This window comes from Schistocerca americana, chromosome 8 (assembly GCF_021461395.2).
Source record: "Schistocerca americana isolate TAMUIC-IGC-003095 chromosome 8, iqSchAmer2.1, whole genome shotgun sequence".
In the NCBI taxonomy this organism is placed as follows: domain Eukaryota; kingdom Metazoa; phylum Arthropoda; class Insecta; order Orthoptera; family Acrididae; genus Schistocerca; species Schistocerca americana.
The window spans coordinates 286,166,022-286,190,228 of record NC_060126.1 but is presented as its reverse complement, the minus strand read 5'-3'; the positions used below and the strand labels follow the sequence as shown (position 1 = coordinate 286,190,228).

General features: G+C 40.7%; 1 protein-coding gene across 1 annotated transcript in view; it reads right to left on the bottom strand.

Moving 5' to 3' along the window:
• Positions 1-4,636: 4,636 nt before the first annotated feature.
• LOC124545285 (endocuticle structural glycoprotein SgAbd-5-like) overlaps positions 4,637-24,207 on the bottom strand; it is a 54,028-nt gene continuing 34,457 nt past the window's right edge. Inside the window, exon 3 of the mRNA XM_047124169.1 lies at positions 4,637-5,234. Within this exon, the coding sequence (XP_046980125.1) occupies positions 5,012-5,234 (223 nt within the window). The 3' untranslated portion in view covers positions 4,637-5,011. The remainder of the gene's footprint in view (positions 5,235-24,207) is intronic.

Sequence of the window (24,207 nt, the reverse complement as noted above, 5' to 3'; positions counted from 1 at the left end):
GAAATGTCTGTTGTTTCCAGTTTAGCAGTTTCCATATTATGAGATATGTTCGGAAAGCCTCCCTTGAAGTTTTCACTGATGAGTGAACATCGAGGGAGAGATACTAATGGGATTGCAATGATATTTTTCGAATAGTAGAAAAGACACCGCCTCAGGTTAACACCTTATTGGGAACATCTAACAGACCTCGGGGCTTTGACTTGCCCCGCAAAATCTGGTCTACCCTTAACAGGATCAGGACGAGCCACGGCCGTTGTGCGGACTCCTTGTACAAATGGAGCATAGTGCCATCACCACAGTGCGACTGCGGCGCTGACAGGCAGACAATTCACCATATCGTGGTAGAATGCCCTCTGAGGGCCTACCCTGGGCCAACAAGGGACTTAATGGATGCGACTAACAGTGCAATCGATTATATTTCTAACCTAGATGTTTGTTTGTGATATTGTAACTGTTTTGTGTGTTATGTACTTTTAGATTTTTCATACGTGATTTGTACTTGCCATACGCTAAATAAATAAATGAATTTCGAATAGTAATCTTTCCTGTGTTATCTGTCTCCATTATGAACGACACTTGAGACTGCGAAACATGTCAGGATGTAGTTGTTGCTCGAATTTTGCCATAGTCTGCTCAACTGTTGTTCTCGTGTCCGTAAGCATTTAGGCTGTTGAAAGAAATTTAGTATTTGTCACATAATTGTTCACCGAAAAAGTAACTTCTGATTTCTAAAGGAACGATACATTACAAATTGAAATCATTGACCTATTAATAAATTTATGTAGTGCCATCAGATAAATGAGCACGTTTAGAAATGTGTAATTTCAAAAATGGCTCTGAGCACTATGGGACTTAACTTCGGATGTCATCAGTTCCCTAGAACTTAGAACTACTTAAACCTAACTAACCTAAGGACATCACACACATCCATGCCCGAGGCAGGATTCGAACCTGCAACCGTAGCGGTCGCGCGGTTCCAGACTATAGTGCCTAGAGCCGCTCGGCCACTCCAGCCGGCATGTGTAGTTTCACAATGAGGTATCTCATCTGCCCCTACCTGGTATCATATTGGAGGGCTTGCCCTTTTCGTGACTCTTTCGTTTCCTTCCGACGTGGGCAGCGCAGGTCAGCTAGGTGAGTGAAGGGCAAAGTTTCTGGCGCCAGTCAGAACAGAAGCGGTTGAGGTGATAACACTTAGGCAACTAAAGCCTCTATTTTTGACGCTAATTATGTGATTTTGTAATATGATTGTGGTTCCATACGCGGTGCCAGTTGCGTAGCGATGGGTTTGGAGAAGGCCTTTGTTTGACGTTATCGCTGAAGATTTATTAATAAAATGGCATTTCATTGTGGAATTTGCAATTTTAGTTATTTAATAAACTATTTAATTTTATTTAATTTAATAAATTATTTAATAAAAAAAGGGATTATGTGACCAGCCGAAGGAATGTAAATACATCAGTTTTTATTTGTATGAAGGATTCTGTTTAGGACAATGACTCGTTATTTCTTGCCCTTTAGAAACTGCAATTACGACCCTATTAATAACTTCTTGTCACCGTGACTGGAATAAAAAAACACTAATTTACTCATTTATCAATGAAAATCTTTCAGACTTAATTTGTTTTTAATCTGGGACAAACGGAACATTACCAAGCGGTCTACGAAGAGAGTGCATCAGTGCGTGCTGTTTACCAGGTGGTACACAATGGAGATTTGATTTGTGACCAGCAGCTACGCACTACATTCTTTAGAATTTTCGATATGCCGCTATGGCCAGAGCTGGACGATAGCAGGATGTTACCAGCTGTGATTCTCACAGCCAGTTGCCGCTTGTATTCACAAGAAAAGTCTTACACCATCTCCTACAAACGCTAGAGTGCCTTACTCCAGACCTAGAGGCGAAATTTCTCTCACGAAGGCTAATATTAAAGTATTTCACTGTCAGCGACCTCTCCCCTAGCGAGTGGCCAGATTGGATCTTCATACGGCCAATCGTTTTCACAGCTGTTCAGTAGCGACCTTTTTCTCCAAGGTACGGACTTCAAAAAGCAAGTTAAAGATTGCTTTTGCTGATCTAGTAACATTTACTGAATGCCACACTGAATGCTTAAACAGATACATGACATGCTTTTTCAACAGTCACCATGTCTCTTCCTTTTCGAGCAGCAACACACAAGTCTATAAAGCGTTCGTCAAACGGCCGGGATCATTTCACTGCGGTTGGATGCGATTTGGCATTTGGTGTACATACCATTAGAATATCACATTGGATCTGTATGCAATTTAGACTTTTTGCCCACAAGAATCTTATCGCGCCAAAATTGTGTCAGCATGGCAGCATGGACACACGTACACTCTTGTTCTGCAATGGTCTTAGAATATGACTTCATGTGTAACTTAGTTTTGAACTCCCCAAGAAAATAGTCACAAACACTGGCTGAGATAACCACTAACACCATTCCTTCGTTACAGCAAATTAAGCCCCTTCTGATAATTTCAAGCTCCATATGGAGGGGACATATACATTTTTCAACTCTGTCTTCGAAGAGCGTTTTTTTTTTTTTTTTTTTTTTTTTTTTTTTTTTTTTGCAGTTTAACTGCGTCCCCGATTCTCTACTTCTGATTACTATACATAAATGCAGCAGGGCGTAGTGAACCTCCTAAGAAGTGTTCCCAGGCCTCTGGCTCCAGGCTACATATGGCTGCTTGTGTCTCGGGAAGGCAAACTCGCATCCTGCTATATTTACAAGGTGTCGTACAATATTCAATAACAGTGTATAAATGGAAAGGAGAAGTTTCTAGCTTGTCAGATAGCTTCGTCCTCATCTTTAATTTATTTCTATACGATCGACGTTTCGATCTCTGTGCAGGGATCTTCTTCAGGATCTTCCGGTATTCACGTTTAGTTTCAGTGACAACTGCCACGAATGCCTGCAGACTTACAAACCAGTTAAATAAGTTAAGGATGTCGGTATTGTGTTTACTGCTGCTTTTTGTGAAGGCTGTGGCGATGCTACATTTTCTGTAATATGTACTGCGCTTTCGTTAATGGTGGAGATGTCGGAACACTGTAGAACTCTGATACTTTCAGACAGATCCTAGCGAGCTTTTTTGCATTTCTTTCTGGAACAATAGTGTGTGTCACATGACATTTTCTTACGATATGCTAGATTTCAAGGTTTCTTTTATGAATGTCTGCAGTAGATCTTCGAGATGAATAAATCTACTTCCTATCTGTGTGTTAGCTCCTTAATCTTTTGAGTTGTTGTGATGAAAGAGGACAAGCATCAGTAACGACTTTAAGAAAGATACGCTGTTCTTCTACCATGCTAAGTATCTCAAACAACAACATGGCTAACGCAAGATGTTTAAGTTCAAAAAATAATCAGCAGTTAGTGTATCAGCGAAAAGTCGCTTTTTTTAGTACTAATTTTAGACCTGTATATACATATGCATGGTCGCAAACAGGGAGATAAATCAAAGGTATCATATTTCTTATGTGGCCGATGCATAACTAAACTTAGAATTTACGAATTCTTTTCATTTTTTGTAACAACATTCAAATATTTATTATCTTAATAAATTAGTCAATGTAACATCCATAACAAAAATAGAATATACATATCCAATACTGATTAATAAAGCGTAACGAAAAATGTCCACAATAGAAGGTTGTAAACAATTTTAGATGGTAGAGTATGGCTAAACAGAGAAAAACTTTTTCGTTTAATTATAGGATAATGATGCACAGCATTATACGATATTGCGGTTATGGACTGCTAGATAAAGGCAGACAATGAAGTTTACAGGTGCCATCAGTTCAATTTGCGGTATCAACTGATACTTCTCATCATTAATCGACTGTACATCCGAAAATATGCTGTCATTTGAGGTTAATTTATGTATGAAAGTGAAGCGGAACTGTATCACATACGTATTTTCATGGATGAATTTTAAGTAATATCTTCTTAGAAAAACACTTCTACATTTGTTGAAAGAGGAAAGAGTAAAAAATCCAGTCCAATGTTCGTTTTTTGAAGAAATGTCGATAGCTGCAAAGGGTCCTCACTGAAAAATTAAATAAAATAATTTTCGAGTGTGATAGGTATGAGAGGGTACCTCCCCAGATGGGCATTATGCTCACTAGCAAGAAATAATAAACAGTCAAATGGAGATCGATAACCATGAATCAGTAGAATTTTGCTGTAAGTGCTGTTATCTTATTTTTCTAGGTCTTATCCACGTTTATTTGTTGAATCTGACAAGAAAGACAATGAACCTTTTTCTGGTCATTTTCTAAATTTTCATCTATTTCACACTGCGCATTTCAGAGCCATTGCTATAATGTGCATATTCTTCTGTACTTTAACCCGGCTGCCCTCTATGTTGGTGAGACTCTTGATTTAGCTTTTAGTGTATCCAGTAAATTGTCCGGCCAAAATTTCTGTGACCTCAAACAGAAATGGATCTGGCGTGGAAAGAATCAGATGAATTTCAAAACAACTTTTCTAATACAGAGTTATTTTCAGTAATAAATTAATCGCTCAAGTTTAAATCTCGAACGATGAGTTTATCGCTAATGATAAGATAATAATTAACAACTGCAATATCGTATGGTTCTAGACTTTTCTGAACGGTGCGAATCAGTAATTTATTCGTTTTGAAAAGTTACCATATGCTGGACGTAGAAGACAGAGGGATGTTCGGATGTGAAAAACAGAGAAATAATTTTTGTAAGGGTATTGTTCCGGTAAGCGAAGAACCTCTAGCAAGCAGTACGCTTATCATTCCAATACCGAGATCGCATGTTTGCTCTGTTTACAGTATACTGCCTTTGTGACAGCTATCAAAGACCTCTGGTGACAACGGAACATAAGAGATGTTGAAGAAGTTCGCATTGCCAGATTGCAGGTTTGTTTAGATGAAGGAAGTGCGTGGACGAATTCGCTGCGTCGCTATGTCCACCTCGCTGACACGGTGCCTAGTATGATTGTAGCAGGTGTTGCGGTCAGAATTGCCGCCTGTGGAGCCTGGCGTACGCCTCTCCCGGCTGGTCCTTTCCGAGCGGCCTGCTGATGACGTGGAAGCCGTGCTTGTCGGCGCGATAGGTGACGACATAGACGGCGCCCGTCTTGGGCGACACCCTGGTGTACGAGCCGGACACGTCGGGAGAGCCGTCCGCCGTCAACTCCCCCTCCTCGGCCCGTTCCGAGCCGTCGCTGTTCTTGAAGCTGCGACATACAAGGAAATTAGTGTTATCACTTTTTAGCTTTGGAGGGCACCATTCAGAGGTAGGTATACGTTCTGGGTGTTCACAAATTTTTAAATTCACGTAAATATGAGAGTACCGATACGAAATTAATAGCTCCAGCTGTATAACAGTTACGGTTATTAACATATATACAACTTCAGCCCCTGTCAGTAACCGTAATAATAATTATAATAAATTGCATAACTTGCCTGGAAAAATGAAGAGTTGTTTTTGTAGAATTTTGTTCTTCTGCACATAATAACGTATTGTCTAGGGCAAGAAGTAAATAATGTCCAAGCTTTCGCTGTTCTCCGTTTCGAATTTTTGTGTAAGTGTGAGTTATCGTGCATTTTTATTTATTTGGACAAGTGTTCAACATCCCTAATTCATGTATTAGTTAATGAATTAACATCTGGGCTGAAAAATCAGGCATTCTTACATTGCACCTACATAACAACTTATGCTTATTATACACTTCTTTGTTAAATATTCTCTTGTAGTCATGCTTATTTGATTTCGTCACTTTCTCAGATAACGGATATGGTCTGGAAAGCCCTAGATCCTTTACGGCTAACTTTTCATGTTAATTTTCTTTTCTTTAGTGCTTAATACAGGTTCAACAGGGTTCATGTTGACACTCCGCAGGAAGGCCCTATTCCTGTACAGCAGACAACCAACTCCAAACGCAAACTGAAGAATTATTAAATTCAGGTAGTACCATTTACCAACAAGGTGATTCGTGTAGGATACAAATAAGGCGCTGAGAGTCATAGGAACGAGAAACACACCGTCTTCGACCCACCATATTTAAGTGAATATCAGAGAAACCACTGAGACAGCTTTTCGTGAATGTTCACATATACTACAATATGGGCCTGCAGTACAGATAAGTGACCCACCATAAGATAAACAGATGTCGCAAGTATGAATAAATTCTACAGTCACACATGCGACGATGATATGCTTCAGTGTTCTCAGTGCCTCAAATGAATTACAATGCAATAAAATCCAAAATTTAATATACTACGTTCCACTCAGAATCCCATAAAATAGGTTTTTATATCAGTATAACTACAACATATATAGATGTCCACTCTGATTTTACTAAATAGAGAGTTAATTCGGATATCTGTGGAGTTTGCTACGACTTAGCAGGATTTATGCCAAGTATACGTAGATAGAAGTCTGCTGCAGTGTACTACCAGCTGGTGGCCAGACGTAAGCTTGTAGCTGAGTCATAAGGGCTAGCACTGCACGCCATGAACAGTGCACATTGTTTATCAAATATGTATGTATTTGCCTCGTAAGACAATTAAGTCATGCCAGTTGCGCATGCGCAGAAGCTCCTTAAAACATGCACAAGTGGAGATGTGCTCATGACTCTAATTCCAACTTTTACAGAGTCTAGAGAAGCAATGTGTAGCATAGCGCGGTAGATTTAGTGCCGTGTATTTGAGATTACCGTATCTTGATTGTGTTTAGCAGTATTCAAAGAAAAATAACCAATAAATCCGCAAGGTGTCAAAAGTTAGGGTGTTCACAAGCTCTTCACTGGGGCCAATGGCAGTTCAGTTCTTGCCAGTCTTGGCTGCAAACGTAAATAAGCCGAGCTACTTCAAAGTGAAACGGGTGACTCACCACAAGTTTTCAAGACAACACTGTTTCCATATTACCAACGGAAACATGCCCGGAAAAAAGTGAAAACTATAGATCGTTTACGTTGACAATAAAATATATGCTATCTGATCAAAAGTATCCCGACAACTGTTACTAGACATCAATATGGGCTGTGTCCATCTTCTGCCTGTAGCTAACGGACCCTGGTGTGGAAATAAAAGCGAGGTCGAAAGTTGTAAACGAAATCATTCTAATACCTCTGACAGTGGATCTCTTTAACTGCAATCTCTTTGCCTTCCATATTTTTGGAGGAGGTAACATAGACCAGAAAAAGGAAAAAAAAAGTGAATTTAAACATTAACTACAAAATTCATAGTTTAAGAGTTGTGAGCATCTGTTTGGTAGAAGAGCATTTTACTTCACAGCGTCAAAGATGAACGCATGCTCGTAATTCTGAAGGTATGCAATTTAGAGCCCATGTTTACAGGGCTTTTTTTTTGTTGGTATGGTCCATACTACCTCCTCTCAAATATGGAAAACAAAGAGCTTGCAGTATAAGAGGTCTACTGTCAGAGGTATCATAGTGATTCTCGCTTATAACTATTGACTCAGTCGTTTTCGGTCCAGGGTCCGTTACCTCAAATTGATACATCAACCCTTTTCCATAATCCCTGAAAGTTTATAAATCATCACAATATCGCCTTATATAATGGAGTGACTACGTGCTATATCATTTGCACCTATACACATCTAAAACCAATGAAAAAAACCACTTCACCATATCATTATCGGATGGTAAAACTGAGAAGAAAAGTTGAAAGAGGTGTCTGAGAAACTTTAAGACGTACAGCCCGGAAGAAGGGCTCACAGAGGGAGTGCAAAACTTTTTTGTCAAAAACCGAGAATATCTTTTAAAGCCATAAAAATGATTACATTGTCATAGAAGGAGATACAGACGCTGGAATGGGAAAGGTGGTGAATTCAAATCGAACATCATAAATATGATTTAGTAGTTTCAGTAAACTAAAGTATTTTAGATATAAAAATGTATGTAGATGCACTTGGTTGGTTCACTATACCGAGTATGAAATTAATGCATGACAGGAAGATATACAGCTGGAAGATGTCAATATAGATCAAATTTTGCTTACCACGAAATTATCAATTCTTAACAGACGACGAAAGGTAAAGAAAATAAAAACGTAGAAGAAGAAATGTTTATAGTTAGTTTATTAAAGGAAGATACCAACAAAACTCTCTATTAACCAAGACATGGTAATGGAATACACCTGCACATAACAATATATTTCAGGAGTGCGATAACATTAAAGTATGATTTAAGGAAGGAAACACTCAAAGCTGTAATAACACATAAAAAAAAGAACTGAAAATAGTTGATTGAAAATATGGAAGAAAGCTACTGCAGAGTCTATAAAAGAAAATAAAGCCACTTATCTACAACATTTACAGAACCCAACAAATGAAAATGTCACTAAGTCTAAAAGAAAAACACTGATAGCCTGTAGAGGCATGTGGAACAATAAAAGATGGAGCTGGAATGAAAAGGTCATTGACATTGAACGCGTTCTCTACAGGAGACAGGAGAAAGTACACTAGCTTCAGAGGGGATCTCTGGTCTAATGAGAATTAAAGGACCATAGAAACAGTTGAAACGCAAGTGTAAGTATTTGTTTGTATAGTATAACAGATGAGCTCAATACAACTTTATCAACGTTAAGGAATAGAAAAGCACTGAGATGTAAAAGTATAAATTATTAATTGTTTGCATACACAAACAAATGAAGGTTAGAGTTTTAAATCTTCCAAACTGTTGTTTTAAAGACAGGCATGAACTGTAGTAATGGAATATAGCAAAGTATATTCTATACATAGGAAAGGAGATAAAACTAAAACCAAAACATAAAGGGATATAAGCTAGTTACACTCAACACATAAAATATGTGCAAAGACAGTATACAGAGAAGTTAGAGTAATAGCAGAAGTAATTAATAAATGACAAATTGAACAGTTTCTATAGGGGTAGATTGTGTGCAGATTATGTTTTCACCACAACAGGATTTAACATATCTACCTTATTACTTTTAGCGACTATGAAAACGTATTTGACAACGTAAATAGAACCAAATCATTAATAATTTTATTCCACAGTGTTGATGATGTTACAAATAAACAGCAATAATGTTACCAAAACACATTAAAATAAATGGGGCTTCTGCATACATAACTTTCTTTGCAACTGACCCAATAATTTGAGCTGGAACAGATGATTTATAAAATGGGGTGTCGTTGCTTAAGAAGCAAACTGATATAAATCTTATAGATCTTCAATCAATTGCACAAGTGATTACCCTTAGATTGTGTGAACCAACTGGGATGGAAGTTGTAATTAACAACCAAACAAAAGAGCAAGTTAATAAGTAATATATCAAATAGTGGTGAGTAGAAAGCTTCAGAAATTTCAGTATCTGCTTGGTAAAATTTAGTGACATTGTAAAACTGCATAATCTGTCTAAAGTAATAGCAGCACCAGTGTTGCTCTATGGACCTGAAATGTTGATCACTTAGTAAATAACAGAAACAAGGGATAAAAGTGCAGCTGTGGGATTTCTGTGAACAGTAGCTGGATGTACATTACTTCATGGCGAAAGAAACGAAAATATCAGGATGAATTATACCTATTTAATCCGAATTAATAGGGATGTAAATGATGAAATGGAAATCTAGAAGAACACCACAAGGGAAAAAGAATAAAAGTTTGCTACTTTTATTCCATTTATGTACCTTTAGGACTATGTATTACAACACAGCAATATTTTAGGGTAGAAACAAGTTAATCACTGAAATAATGTTACACAGTGCACAATAAGCAAAGATGTGATTATTCTCATATTTTTAAATACATTTTAAATAGCATAATAAACAAAATATGATTTTGTACATATTCATTGGTCTTACATCGATGTAAAATTTGTATAAATTGTATTTTTTAATTTATTACAAAATGCTAATATAACTATTAAAATAGGTAAAGTTACCCATGTATATATGCATTGATAAAACTGCTGGAACATTTTGGGAACAGTAGATTAGTGCATGAATTGTTATGTTTCATTTTTGGAATTGCCATCCTGTAAAATTTACTTTGATGGACTTATCAACCATTTCCACTGCAACCATACAGATATATAAAAATTGGTGTGTATATATGTGTGTATATTTTTCACATGTCTTCCTAAACCACTGGGTCTACTTTAACCAAGTTTAGGGCACATGCTTCAAGCGATCTGGGAAGAATTGCTGTGGATGTAAGAACTATAGGGATGGGGAGGGGGTAAACGAATGTTGCTAACACCTGACATCTAGGCTGCACTTCATGACAGGTGTGTTGTGTGGGCAGTATTGGAATGAAGGCCACAGGTACACATATGAAGGGCAACAGCTCAGCAGAGGGTGGAAAATGAGATGGATAGAGAGAGGGGAGTGGAAGTGATGAAAAGAGAAAGATTGGGGGAGTACATCGCCAGCTAGAGGTAGGAGGAGGAGATGGTTGGAAACAGGAGGAGATTTCAGATAGAGAGGAGGGAGGAGCAGATGGACAGATAAAGGTGGAGGGATGAGATGAACAGATAGAGGGGGAGAGAGAAGAAGAAGGACATGAACGGAATTGACAGAAAGAGGGAGTAAAGGAAGATGGCCACAAAGAGAGGTGTAGAAAATGGTGAGAGGCGGGAGGAGAAGATAGAGGGGGAGGAGGAGATGGAAATAGAGGAGCGATGAAAAAAAATGGTTCAAATGGCTCTGAGCACTATGGGACTCAACTGCTGAGGTCATTAGTCCCCTAGAACTTAGAACTAGTTAAACCTAACTAACCTAAGGACACTACAAACATCCATGCCCGAGGCAGGATTCGAACCTGCGACCGTAGCGGTCTTGCGGTTCCAGACTGCAGCGCCTTTAACCGCACGGCCACTTCGGCCGGCAGAGGAGCGATGAGGAGAAGATAGACTGAGACAGGGGAGATGAGGAGAAGGCAGATAAGACAGAGAAGGAGATGTACAGAGAGGGAGTGGGTACGAGATACAGATGGGAGATAGAGTGATGGCAAGTGAACTGAGAGAAGGGGAGGAGGCGAAAGACGGTGGGGGTGAAGGAGGAGATGGAAACACATAGGGGTGAGAAGAGATGAACAGAGAGAGGGGGGTAGAAATAGGTCGGTGAAAAGAGGGAAGTGGAGGAGGAGATGTATGAAAACTTCAATGAGGCATGGAAAGGTACGCATATTCAAATACAGAGATACTGTATGTAAACAGGCAGAATATGGCACTGCGGTCTCAACGCCCATGTAAGACAAGTGTCTGGCGCAGTTGTTAGATCGGGTACTGCTGCTACAATGGTAGGTAATATAAATTTAAGTGAATTTGAATGTGGTGTTATAGTCGGTGCACGAGCGATGGGGCACAGCATCTCCGAGGTAATAGTAAGTGGGGATTTTCCCGTGTGACTATTTCACGAGTGTTCTGCGAATATCAGGAACCCGGTAAAACATCAAACCTCCGATATCGCCGTGGCTGGAAAAAGATAATGCAAGAACGGGACCAACGACGTCTGAAGAGAATCCGTCAACGTGACGAAAGTACAAACCTTCCGCAAATTTCTGCAGTTTTCAATACTGGGCCATCAACAAGTTTCAGCAGGCGAACGATTCAACGAAACATCATCGAGATGGGCTTTTGGAGCCGAAAGCCCACTCGTGTAGCCTTGATGACTGCACAATATAAAGCTTTGGGCTGTTGAGGACTTGAAACATGTTGCCTGGTCGGACGAGACTCGTTTCAACTGCATGTGCAGTTGGAGTGATATGGAACCCCTGATAAGCCTAGAAGCGACTCCGACAGATGGCACATATGTAAGCATCATGTCTGACCACCTGCTTCTATTCATATTGGCAGTTAAAGCGCTGACAAAAAAGTTTTCAGATAGTCTGTGTGACCAGTTACGCTGGCCACTGATGCGATATATATAGGGATCGTGTCAACCTCTTCTGAATGAAATACTGCCTCAAGAAGGCGCATTGAAACGCCGAAACCGGCTGCAACAAAATAGGTAAAATCATAAGGACGACTGTAAGCGTTTCATTTTCTCGCAATAGTAAACGGCCGTCGTCCCAAAGACGACCTGTCGAAAGGATGTACAACAAAAACTTGCATCTACTAATGTCCATTGTTCATTCCGACGGACTTGGGCAATTCCAGCAGGACAATGCGACACCCTACACGTCCAGAATAGTTACAGAATGGCTTCAGGAAGACTCTTCTGAGTTTAAACATTTCCGCTGGCCTCCAGACTCCCCAGACATGAATGTTATCGAGCATAACAGGGATACCTTGCAACGTACTGTTCAGAAGAGATCTCCACCCACTCGTACTCTTACGGATTTATGGACAGCCTTGCATCACTCATGATGTCAATTCTCTCCAGCACTACTTCATTAGTCGAGTCCACGCCATGTTTTGTTGCGGCACTTCTGTGTGTTCGTGGAGGCCCTAAATGTTATTAGCAGGTTTACCGATTTGTTTGGCTCTTCAGTTTGTATGTACATGAAAAAAATCACACCACCGTTAAGAAGTAGTGCGACATAAACGAAAGTTGGTAGGCGAGTTTCTACATGTGAAAGATCGTGTCTCTTCAGATTTCACTCCAGTCACATAAGAGTGGCGCCAGTAGTGCCACCATAAGGATTCAGATCAGGTTTGCTTTAAATAGGGCCACAGAGATTGTGAGCGTTAGTTACCTTTGATATTGTACGTGGTGAGTTGGTGTCAGTCATGAATGCATTTAATGAGACAAAGACGCTATTGTCAACACCTCACTGAGTTTGAACGAGGTAGTGCAATAGGGCTATGAGAAGCTGGACGTTCCTTCTGCGATACTTGGGAGGAATGTAGCCACTGCACATAACACCTGAATGTGGTGGTCACGAGAACGCATCGCCACAAGCACAGACTTCAGACGGCCATGTGGCACTACTGAGCGGGACGACCATCGTGTGGCATGGGGCTCTGTCGCACTTACTGCATTCTCAGCAGCAATTTGAGAAGCAGCTGGCGCCAGATGACACGATGAACTGCGCCAAGTCTCTTACTTTAAGGACAGATTCAAGCCAGATGCCCTGTGGTGTGAATTACACTTTCAACAAACCACCGCCATTTGTGACATTAGTGGTGCCAGGCGAGAGTTCATTGGAGGGCAGGGTGGAGGACTGTTATGTTTTGTAATGAAACCTGGTTCTGTCAGAGTGGTAATGATGGCCACGTTTCGATTATGAGGCTGCGAAGTTTTCGTGAAAAGATAACTGTTCTCGAGTGCAGGCCGTTAAAGTGCAAGTCGCTAAGTGGTTTTTCCGTTTCCATTAGAGTATTTATACATAATTCATTGATAGCGCCTGTTCAAATTTGCCGTTAGAAAACATCGAGCCTCTTCAGTTTCTTACTCGTTTCATGATTTCCGCCACTATAACCTACGCCAGCAAATAACTTCGCGGTATTTACATTCGCCTGCTGCTAAATTCGCCTGACGTCCGGAAATACTCTGCCCATCTCTCCGGAAGCTAAGTTACTTTCTACTAATTATCAACTGGTGTAGCGGAATTGCTTGTAGAGTAATTTGTATTGTATATGTTTGTGTTGTTCGCTTGTAGTGTAATTTGTATTGTTTAATCTGCCATCATGTGTGACAAATGTGGATGTTGTCGTAGATTAGTGAACACGGGAGTGAAATGTCAGGATTGTGGGTTGGTGTTTCACTGGGGTGATTGTAGCGGAGAAGCTGTTATAGTGCCAGTTGAGGTTCGCCAATTGAGTTGTAGATCATGTAGCCGTGCCAAGAAAATCGCGGAACAGGGAAAGAAGATTTGTGCCCTTCAGGATGAACTAAAAATGGTGTACGTCGAATTAGACAGGTTGCAGGGGGAAAGAGACAGTAGGAGCTGGGAACAGGTAACAAGTCGTAGTCAGAAGGAGAAAACCCCAGAAATCACTTTTCAGATTCCAGTGACCAATCAGTTAGATTTTATACCGAAGTATGAGAGCCTAAAACAGTTTTTGAGCAAAGTAGGGTGTAGTAACAATTGCAATACTAGGTCGGGATTTAAGTCAGGCAGAAAGAATGGACTCCTGCTGTTAGGTAGCAGTCTTGGGAGAGGTGTAGACCAGTTGCTACAGGATAGGCTAGGAGTTGAGTACCAGGTCACAATCATCGTGAAACCTAGTGCTAAGCTTAGCCAGGTTACAGAAAACCTAGGGGCATTGTGCAAAGATTTTGATGGTGAGGACCATGTTCTCATAGTAGGAGGAGCAGGTAACAGCCTGGCTAGCAGTTCGGACAGTAGTATTAGGTGTGATCTGGATGTATTAGGAGCAGCAACATCTCACACTCGTGTGCGATTTGTGGGTGTTTTGCAGCGCCATGACCAGCCCTGGGTTAATACGGCTGTCAACCGTGTTAACAGTGACCTGGGGTGGGGGGAGGGAGTGGGGTGGGGGTGGGTGGGGTGTAGGAGGTTACTGTTGATAGAGGCCGGCCGGTGTGGCCATGCGGTTCTGGGCGCTTCAGTCTGGAACCGCGTGACCGCTACGGTCGCAGGTTCGAATCCTGCCTCGGGCATGGATGTGTGTGATGTCCTTAGGTCAGTTAGGTTTAAGTAGTTCTAAGTTCTATGGGACTGATGACCACAGATGTTGAGTCCCATAGTGCTCAGAGCCATTTGAACCTTTTGAACTGTTGATAGAAACTAAATCCCATACCTGTGCTGTGCCTGTTGATGCAATTGGGAGGCGGGGTTACACTAGTCATGGCCTCCACCTGAGTAGGAGGGGAAGGATAGATTAGTTGATCTTCTTGCAGAAAATGTAAGGGTGACCACATGCAGGCAAGACGAAATACCTGTGACTACTGGAGTCAGAGGGACACATTTTTTTAGGTTAGAGTCAGGTTACAGACAGAGGGTATTGAAACAGATTAAAACAGAACAGTGCCATAATGTCTGTAGCAGTATCCAAAGAAATAAAATTTGTGATTTTCATCAGAACATTAGAGGATTGAAAAATAAGATGGATGAGGTTGTATGCCTAGAAAATGGGGTAAATTCTGAAGGTATAGATGTTTTGTGTCTCTCTGAACACCATGTAACCACAGGGATGGAGAAGTAAAATTTAAGGGATTAGAGATTAGCATCTTATTCATGTAGAGTCAACATGGAAAAAGGAGGAGTTGCTACTCATATAAAAACTGGCCACAAAGCCAAGAACATTGAAACAAATAATTTTTGTGTAGATCAGATCCTTGAAGCATGTGCTTGTGAGTTGCTACTGCAAATACTTCTATAGAAACTGTAAAAATCTACATATCCCCTCAAGATAACTTCGGCTATTCATGAAAAATCTAGAGGCATTATTGAGCTACCTGTCACACAAAAAGAAGCAGTTAGTGGTTTGTGGTGATTTTAATGTAGATTTAAGAAAGACACTGATAGGAAAAATGAGCTAGAATCCTTGTTTGGTTGTTTCAGTCTAGTATCAGTTGTAAATTTTCCAACTCGTGTGCGGCAGGACAGTAGGTCACTTATCAATAACATTTTCGTAGACAGTGCTCAGGCAGAAACAATTAATGTGTTCCCAGTTGTTAATGGGCTATCTGATCATGATGCACAGTTAATGGAAATAACACATATAGCACCTTACATGATTCAGGCAGTTTCACACAAGGCAGGGAGGCTTATTAATGGGAACAGCACTCACAGTTTTTAGAGCAGTCTAGAAGAGGTTGAATGGGATGAAGTATACACAGAAAATGATGTTGATGCCAAATTCAGTTTATTCCACCGTAAATTTGTCTCAGTATTTGAGAGTGGCTTTCCTGAAACGTTATCCAAAAAAGCCATTACAAAGTCAAGTAAGCCATAGATTACTAAGGGAATTAAGACATTGTTTAAGAGAAAGAGGGAAATATATAGACAGGCCAGAATAAGACTGTATCCGACGTTACTTGCTTACTACAAAAGATACTGAAATATTTTAAGGAAAGTCATTAAGAAGTCGAGAAGGTTATGGGTTCTGAAAGAAATTAATAATTCGGATAGTAAGATTAAAACTATATGGAATATTGTCAAACGGGAGATGGGGCAGCCTGACATTTCACAGCATACCATAGCAATAAAGCTAAATGAAGATGTTGTGTGTGATAATTCACAAGTTGCAAGTACTTTTAACAATCATTTTCTGAATGTATCAGCAAAAATAGGGTTAAAGGGTTCAGCTGAAGAAGCAAAAAAATGTGTTAAAAATGTCATTCCCCAGGACTTTATGCCATTAGAAATATCACCAACGTTCCCCACTGAAATTAACGGAATTATAAATATACTGAAAAACAAGAGCTCGTGTGGTGTTGATGTTTGAAGTGTTGTTCTAATTTAATAAGTGGTGTGCTTAGTGATATATGTAATGCTTCGCTGGCACAGGGAATTTTTCCAGACAGCCTGAAATACGCAATTGTCGAACCTCTTCATAAGAAAGGGGACAAGAGTGACTTAAATAATTGTAGACTAATCTCATTCTCACTTCATTTTCTAAAATATTCGAAAAAGTTATATATTCAAGAGTAGTCTCACATTTAAATGAAAATAATTTACTCAGCATGTCACAGTTTGGATTCTGGAAGGGTTACTCGACTGAGAATGCTATCTACACATTTACCCATCAAATAGTACAAGTCCTAAATAACAAATTATCGCCATTTGGTATTTTTTGTGATCTTTCCAAGGCATTTGACTGTGTAGATCATGTCACACTCTTAGAAAGCCTCAGGTTTTATGGAACTGAAGGCTATACACACAGCTGGTTTAACTCGTGCTTAATTAACAGAAAGCAAAACGTTGTGCTGAATAACACAAATAATGTTGGGAGGGTGATAAATTCTAGTGAATGTGGAGTTATCACATCAATTTTCGGTCACTGCTGTTCTTTAATTATGTGAATCTCCTCTCACTTGACGTTCAGCAAGCAGAACTAGTACTTTTTCCAGATGACACGAGAGTTATAGTAAATCCCATTCCAGAAAAAGCAGCTGAAGGTATTGTTAAGGATGTATTTCAAAGAATTATTAAGTGGTTTTCAGAAAATGGACTCTCTTTTAATTTTGAAAAAATCAGTATATCCAGTTCCGTACACCAAATAGAGTTGTACTGACTACTGATGTAGCATATGAACAGGACTCAGTTAACAGCGTAGATTTCTCCAAATTTCTGGGTGTTCACATTGATTAAAACCTGAACTGGAAGCAGCATATTACCGAGCTTCTCCTACAATTAAGTTCAGATTCTTTCACTCTTCGTATAATCCCTAGTCTTGGTAATAAGCAGATCAGCCTCCCGACGTACTTTGCATATTTCCACTCAACAATGTCTTATGGAATAGTTTCCGGGGGAAACTCACCACTTAGACATAAAGTACTGATTGCAAAAAAAAGAGAGCACTGAGAAGCATTAGTGGTGTTCACCCAAGGACGCATGTAGGCAAGTAATCATGGAGTTAGGTATTTTAACTGCACCATCAGAGTACATATATTCGCTAATGAAATTTGTTACAAATAATCCATCTCGATTCGCGAAGAACAGTGATGTTCATACATACAACACTAGAGACAAAAATGACCTTTCCTATCCGTTATTTAAGCTGTTAGTTGCTCAAAAAGGAGTACATTATTCAGCAACAAAAATCTTTGATCATTTGCCCAACAACATTAAGTGTCCGGCAGGTAGCAGATCTAGTTTTAAATCTAACTTAAAATCATTTCTTTTGGACAACTCCTTCTATTCCATGGACGAGTTTCTGTTTCAGAACTGGTAAAAAAAGAAAAAAAAATTGTACCTCTAAATGTAGTTGCATGTGTAGAACTAAAAATTTCAGTAATATATATATGTATATCTTGTAATCTGACTTGTTCCACATCGTATCGATAAAATAATCGTGAAAATGATCTACGGAACGTGACATAACTAAGCCAGTTGAGGGCCTGCAACCAATCTGCCTGCATGGTAGATACACTGGACATACACCTGGTGTTACGGTCTGGGGTGTGATTTTTTGCTATAGCAGGAGCACTCTTGTGGTTATCCCATGCAACCTAACTGAATTTGTACCTAAGTCTGGTGATTCAACCTGTTGTGCTGCTATTCATGAACAGAATTAAATGGGTGTTTTGCAGCAGGATAGCGCTCGTCCACATACCACTGTAGAAAACGAACATGTTCTACGGAGTGTCAAATGTTGCCTTGGCCTGCTCGATCATCAGATCCGTCTCCAGTTGAGCAAATACGCACGTTTGCATGCTTGCATTCAACATTCTGATGGTGACACTGGTTATTAGCAATCAACATTTACAATGGCTATCCTGTTCTTACATCAACCTATGATCTTACGATGTTAATCACTTAAATATGTTACCTAGACAAATGTACTCGCAAAATTTCATAACTGTGCATTAATTATTTTCATTATTTATTTTTTGGTATGGTGGCTGTTCTACCTGTCACATAGACTTATATCTCTAATTACTTACATACCTGTTGATGGTGTGTACATGTATGAAGTTACACTGATGACCCAAACGTGTCTTCTGCGTGCCTCCCTTTTTGTCAAATGTTCAAATGTGTGTGAAATCTTATGGGACTTAACGGATAAGGTCATCAGTCCCTAAGCTTACACACTACTTAACCTAAATTATCCTAAGGACAAACACACACACCCATGCCGAGGTAGGACTCGAATCTCCGCCGCGATCAGCAGCACAGTCCATGACTGCAGCGCCAAAGACCGCTCGGCTAATCCCGCGCGGCCCCTTTTTGACGTATATATTTATATATATCGGAAAGCATGAGTGGAATTCGATGTATACACTGTCAGTATGTATGTAAGTTAATTAGAGATGTAATTCTCTGGGACAGGTAAAATGGCCACCAGTGTGTCAGTGTTGTTCATATTTAGAGTTGTTACTAGGCATGCTAGGATATGTAAGGGGTGTGGAGAGTGTCAGACGCTGAGTGATCACTGTGTAGGATGTCAAGATGCCATCTATTCATGTGAGACAGAGTTACTAGGACCTGAATGACTTTTACAGGGGTCAAATTGTGGGTCTCTATTTGGTGGGTGGTCGAATCGAACATTATGCAGATTTGTGGGGCATTATGATGTGATAGTGGTGCGATGTGCATGTAAATGTGAGGGAAATGGATACCTGTTTCAACGTCCCAGTCGCCCACGTCTAACAACCCAGAGGGAGAGTCGCCAAATTGTACATCAACCCCTCCACGCCTATGCCTGCCATCCCACAATAAGTAATGGAGTCCCTGAAATATTCTATGTCATCCCACACCGTTGGTCGGAGACTAGCAGCAGCTGGTCAAGGTTATTACGGTCACAGGTGCTGTCGTTAGCATCATAAAAGCGTCGGCTGCCCTTTTAGAAGATACCGTAGCCAGAAAGTAAGGTCTGCTACTAAATGTTGCATTTTCGACAGCGATGAATCATGGTTCTACACTACCACAGGTATGCGTCACCAGCAAGCAGCCGGCGACCTAGCCAGAGGTCCATGCTTTCAGGATTTTGAAGCGGCACAGCGGTGGTACTCCTGGGGTCAAGTCGTAGGCATCCGTCGTGTATAACTTCAGGTGATGGCTGACTGTTATTGAAGTAAGTCTGAAGGAAAAACGGTCTGTCACGGTCCTCCTGCGCTAAAAACTGTTACCTCTCAGGCGACAGTATCATGAAGCTTTTTTCCAAAAGGATAATTCTCGTGTACACACGGCATGTGTCTCTGTGAACTATGTATGTGATGTTACGATACTCCCATGGCCAGCAAGATCTTGTCACCGACAGAATGTGTGTTGGACCAAGCCGAATGTCCACCCTGTCCCAGTACCGCATCCAGAATATCAAGGACTAATTACAACAGTTGTGGGACAGGAAGGCGATAAATCTGCTTTGTGACACCCTCCTCAACTTGATCATTGCATGTATCCACCAGAGAGGTTGCAATATACTGATAAGTTGGTTCGTACTGCCACGTTCTTTGAGAAAGCTATCGACATTTTGATCACTGGTAGACCATCAAATACCCTCTGAGTCCATGAAGTTTCGTTTCCCTGTCACCTTCACTGTGTGTGTGTGTGTGTGTGTGTGTGTGTGTGTATGCACATGTGTTTGTGCCTTTGTAAAGAGAGACAGCAGCGCAGAATAAGGAACGGTCGAACGGCTCCTTGAGCAAACGGACGCCTCGCTGTTTCGTTGCGTAACGTGGTGTGGATGTGGGTCGCAGGTAACACTGAAAGCAGATGCTCTGGCCGTGAGGTGAATCGTAGCGGAGCAGCACTGAAACCGCGGGTTAACGGCGTCGAGCGGCGTGACGGGAAGGTGAGAGGAGCGCAAGTGTTGCGAAACAGAATATAGAGGAGGCTACGGAACCACTGCCATCCAGAAAGCTGGTCCTGAACGACGAGCCATTCAGAAGCGTCAGCTTTGCTGTAGTATAAACTCTGAAATGAGCCTTAAAGTATGTGTCGGTGACTGTTACAGGAATAAAAACACACAGCAATGTGAGAATTTAATACACTTCTGGCCATTAAAATTGCTACAACACGAAGATGACGTGCTGCAAACACGAAATTTAACCGACAGGAAGAAGATGCTGTGATACGCAAATGATTAGCTTTTCAGAGCATTCACACAAGGCTGGCACCGATGGCGACACCTACAACATGCTGACATGAGGAAAGTTTCCAACCGATTTCTCATACACAAACGGCAGTTGACCGGCGTTTCCTGGTGAAACGTTGTTGTGATGACTCGTGTAAGGAGGAGAAATGCTTACCGTCACGTTTCCGACTTTGATAAAGGTCGGATTGTAGCCTATCGCGATTGCGGTTTATCGTATCCCGACATTGCTGTTCGCTTTGGTCGAGATCCAATGACTGTTAGCAGAATATGGAATCGCTGGGTTCAGGAGGGTGATACGGAACGCCGTGCTGGATCCCAACGGCCTCGTATCACTAGCAGTCCAGATGACAGGCATCTTATCCACATGGCTGTAACGGATCGTGCAGCTACGTTTCGATCCCTGACTCAACAGACGGGGACGTTTGCAAGACAACAACCATCTGCACGAACAGTTCGACGACGTATGCAGCAGCATGGACTGTCAGCTCGGAGACCATGGCTGCGGTTACCCTTGACGCTGCATCACTGACAGGAGCACCTGCGATGGTGTACTCAACGACGAACCTGGGTGCACGAATGGCAAAACGTCATTTTTTCGGATGAATCCAGATTCTGTTTACAGCATCATGATGGTCGCATCCGTGTTTGGCGATATCGCAATGAACGCACATTGGAAGCGTGTATTCGTCATCGCCTTACTGGCATGTCACCCAGCTTGATGGTATGGGGTGCCACTGGTCACACGTCTTGGTCATCTCTTGTTCGAATTGACGGCACTTTGAACAGTGGACGTTACATTTCAGATGTGTTACGACCCATGGCTCTACCCTGTCTTCGATCCCTGCGAAACCCTACATTTCAGCCGGATAATGCACGACCGCAAGTTGCAGGTCTTGCAGGGGCCTTTCTGGATACAGAAAATGTTCGACTGCTGCCCTGGCCAGCACATTCTGCAGATCTCTCACCAATTGAAAACGTCTGGTCAGTGGTGACCGAGCAACTGACTCGTCACAATACACCAGTCACTACTCTAGATGAACTGTGGTATCGTGTTGACGCTGCATGGGCAGCTGTACCTGTACACGCCACCCAAGCTCTGTTTGACTCAATGCCCAGGCGCATCAAGGCCATTATTATGGCCAGAGGAGGTTGTTCTGGGTACTGATTTCTCAGGATCTATGCACCCAAATTGCCTGAAAATGTAATCACATGTCAGTTCTAGTATAATATATTTGTCGCATGAATACCCGTTCATCATCTGCATTTCTTGTTGGTGTAGCAATTTTAATAGCCAGTAGAGTAGTTTATCTCATCAGGATCAGGAATGCCAAGACATCACATCTTGTTTTCGGAAAGCAATTTAAGCTACGCAGACAAGTTTCATAGGAAACAGGTTCCTAGCTCTCGTAAAATTTATGATGCTCTCTTATTTATTTATTTATTTATTGTTCCGTGGGACCACATTTAGGAGAAGTCTCCATGGTCATGGAACGAGTCAATACATGAAATTATAACACGATTGTAGAAACACATAAAATGAAACAAGTCGTTAGTTTAAATAAAGAAAATCAAGAATGTAACACTGGAATTTGCTTAATTTTTTATCTCTTCCAGGAGCTCCTCGACAGAATAGAAGGAGTGAACCATGAGGAAACTCTTCAGTTTAGACTTAAAAGTGTTTGGGCTACTGCTAAGATTTTTGAGTTCTTGTGGTAGCTTATTGAAAATGGATGCAGCAGAATACTGCGCTCCTTTCTGCACAAGAGTCAAGGAAGTGCATTCCACATGCAGATTTGATTTCTGCCTAGTATTAACTGAGTGAAAGCTGCTAACTCTTGGGAATAAGCTAATATTGCTAACAACAAACGACATTAAAGAAAATACATACTGTGAGGGCAATGTCAAAATTCCCAGACTATTGAATAGGGGTCGACAAGAGGTTTTCGAACTTACACCATACATAGCTCGAACAGCCCGTTTTTGAGCCAAAAATACCCTTTTTGAATCAGAAGAATTACCCCAAAAAATAATACCATATGACATAAGCGTATGAAAATATGCGAAGTATACTACTTTTCGTGTTGAAATGTCACTTATTTCAGATACTGTTCTAATGGTAAATAAAGCGGCATTTAGTTTCTGAACAAGATCCTGAACATGGGCTTTCCACAACAGCTTACTATCTATCCGTACGCCTAGGAACTTGAACTGTTCCGTCTCGCTTATAACATGCCCATTCTGTCTGATTAAAATGTCAGTTCTTGTTGAATTGTGGGTTAGAAACTGTAAAAACTGAGTCTTACTGTGATTTAGCATCAAATTATTTTCCACAAGCCACGAACTTACTTCATGAACTACATTATTTGATAATGTTTCAATATTACACACAAGATCCTTCACTACCAAGGTGGTGTCATCAGCAAACAGAAATATTTTTGAATCACCTGTAATACTAGAAGGCATATCATTTACATAAATAAGGAACAGCAGTGGCCCCAGCACCGACCCTTGGGGAACGCCCCATTTAACAGTGCCCCATTGGGACTGAACATCATTACCACTCTCAATATTGCGGAGGATTACCTTCTGCTTTCTGTTCTTAAAGTAGGAGGCGAACCAATTGTAAGCTACTCCCCTTACTCCATAATGTTCCAACTTCTGCAGTAATATTTTGTGGTCAACACAGTCAAAAGCCTTCGTTAAATCAAAGAAAACACCTAACGTTCTCAACCTTTTATTTAATCCGTCCAAAACCTCACAGAGAAAAGAGAATATAGCATTTTCAGTTGTTAAGCCATTTCTAAAACCAAACTGTACATTTGACAGCAAATTATGTGAATTTAAATGCTGCAGTAACCTTGTATATACAAGCCTCTCGATAACTTTAGCAAACACCGATGGCATAGAAATAGGTCTATAATTGTCAACATTATCCCTGTCTCCCTTTTTATAAAGTGGCTTCACTACCGAGTACTTTAATCGGTCAGGAAACCGACCACTGCTAAAGGAAAAGTTACAGATATGGCTAAGTACTGAGCTAATATACGTGGAACAATACTTCAGTATTCTGCTAGATACCCCGTCATATCCATGAAAGTTCTTGGTCTTTAGTGATTTAATTATTAACTCAATCTCCCTCTTGTCAGTATCATGGAGGAGCATTTCAGGTAACAGTCTCGGAACACTTTTTTCTAAGAGCGCTATATGATTCCCTGTTGGGACTAGGTTTCTATTTAGTTCACCTGCTATATTCAGAAAGTGATTATTAAGTACTGTACATATATGCGACTTATCAGCAACACGGACATCCCCACTACGCACTGATTCTATATCCTCGACCTGTCTCTGCAGACCAGCCACTTCCTTTACGACTGACCATATGGTTTTAATTTTATCCTGAGACTTAGCTATTCTATCTGCATACCACATACTTTTTGCCTTCCTAATAACTTTTTTAAGCACCTTACAATACTGTTTGTAATGGGCTGCTGCATTTAGATTTTGACTGTTTCTAACGTTTTGATATAATTGCCACTTTGTTCTACAAGA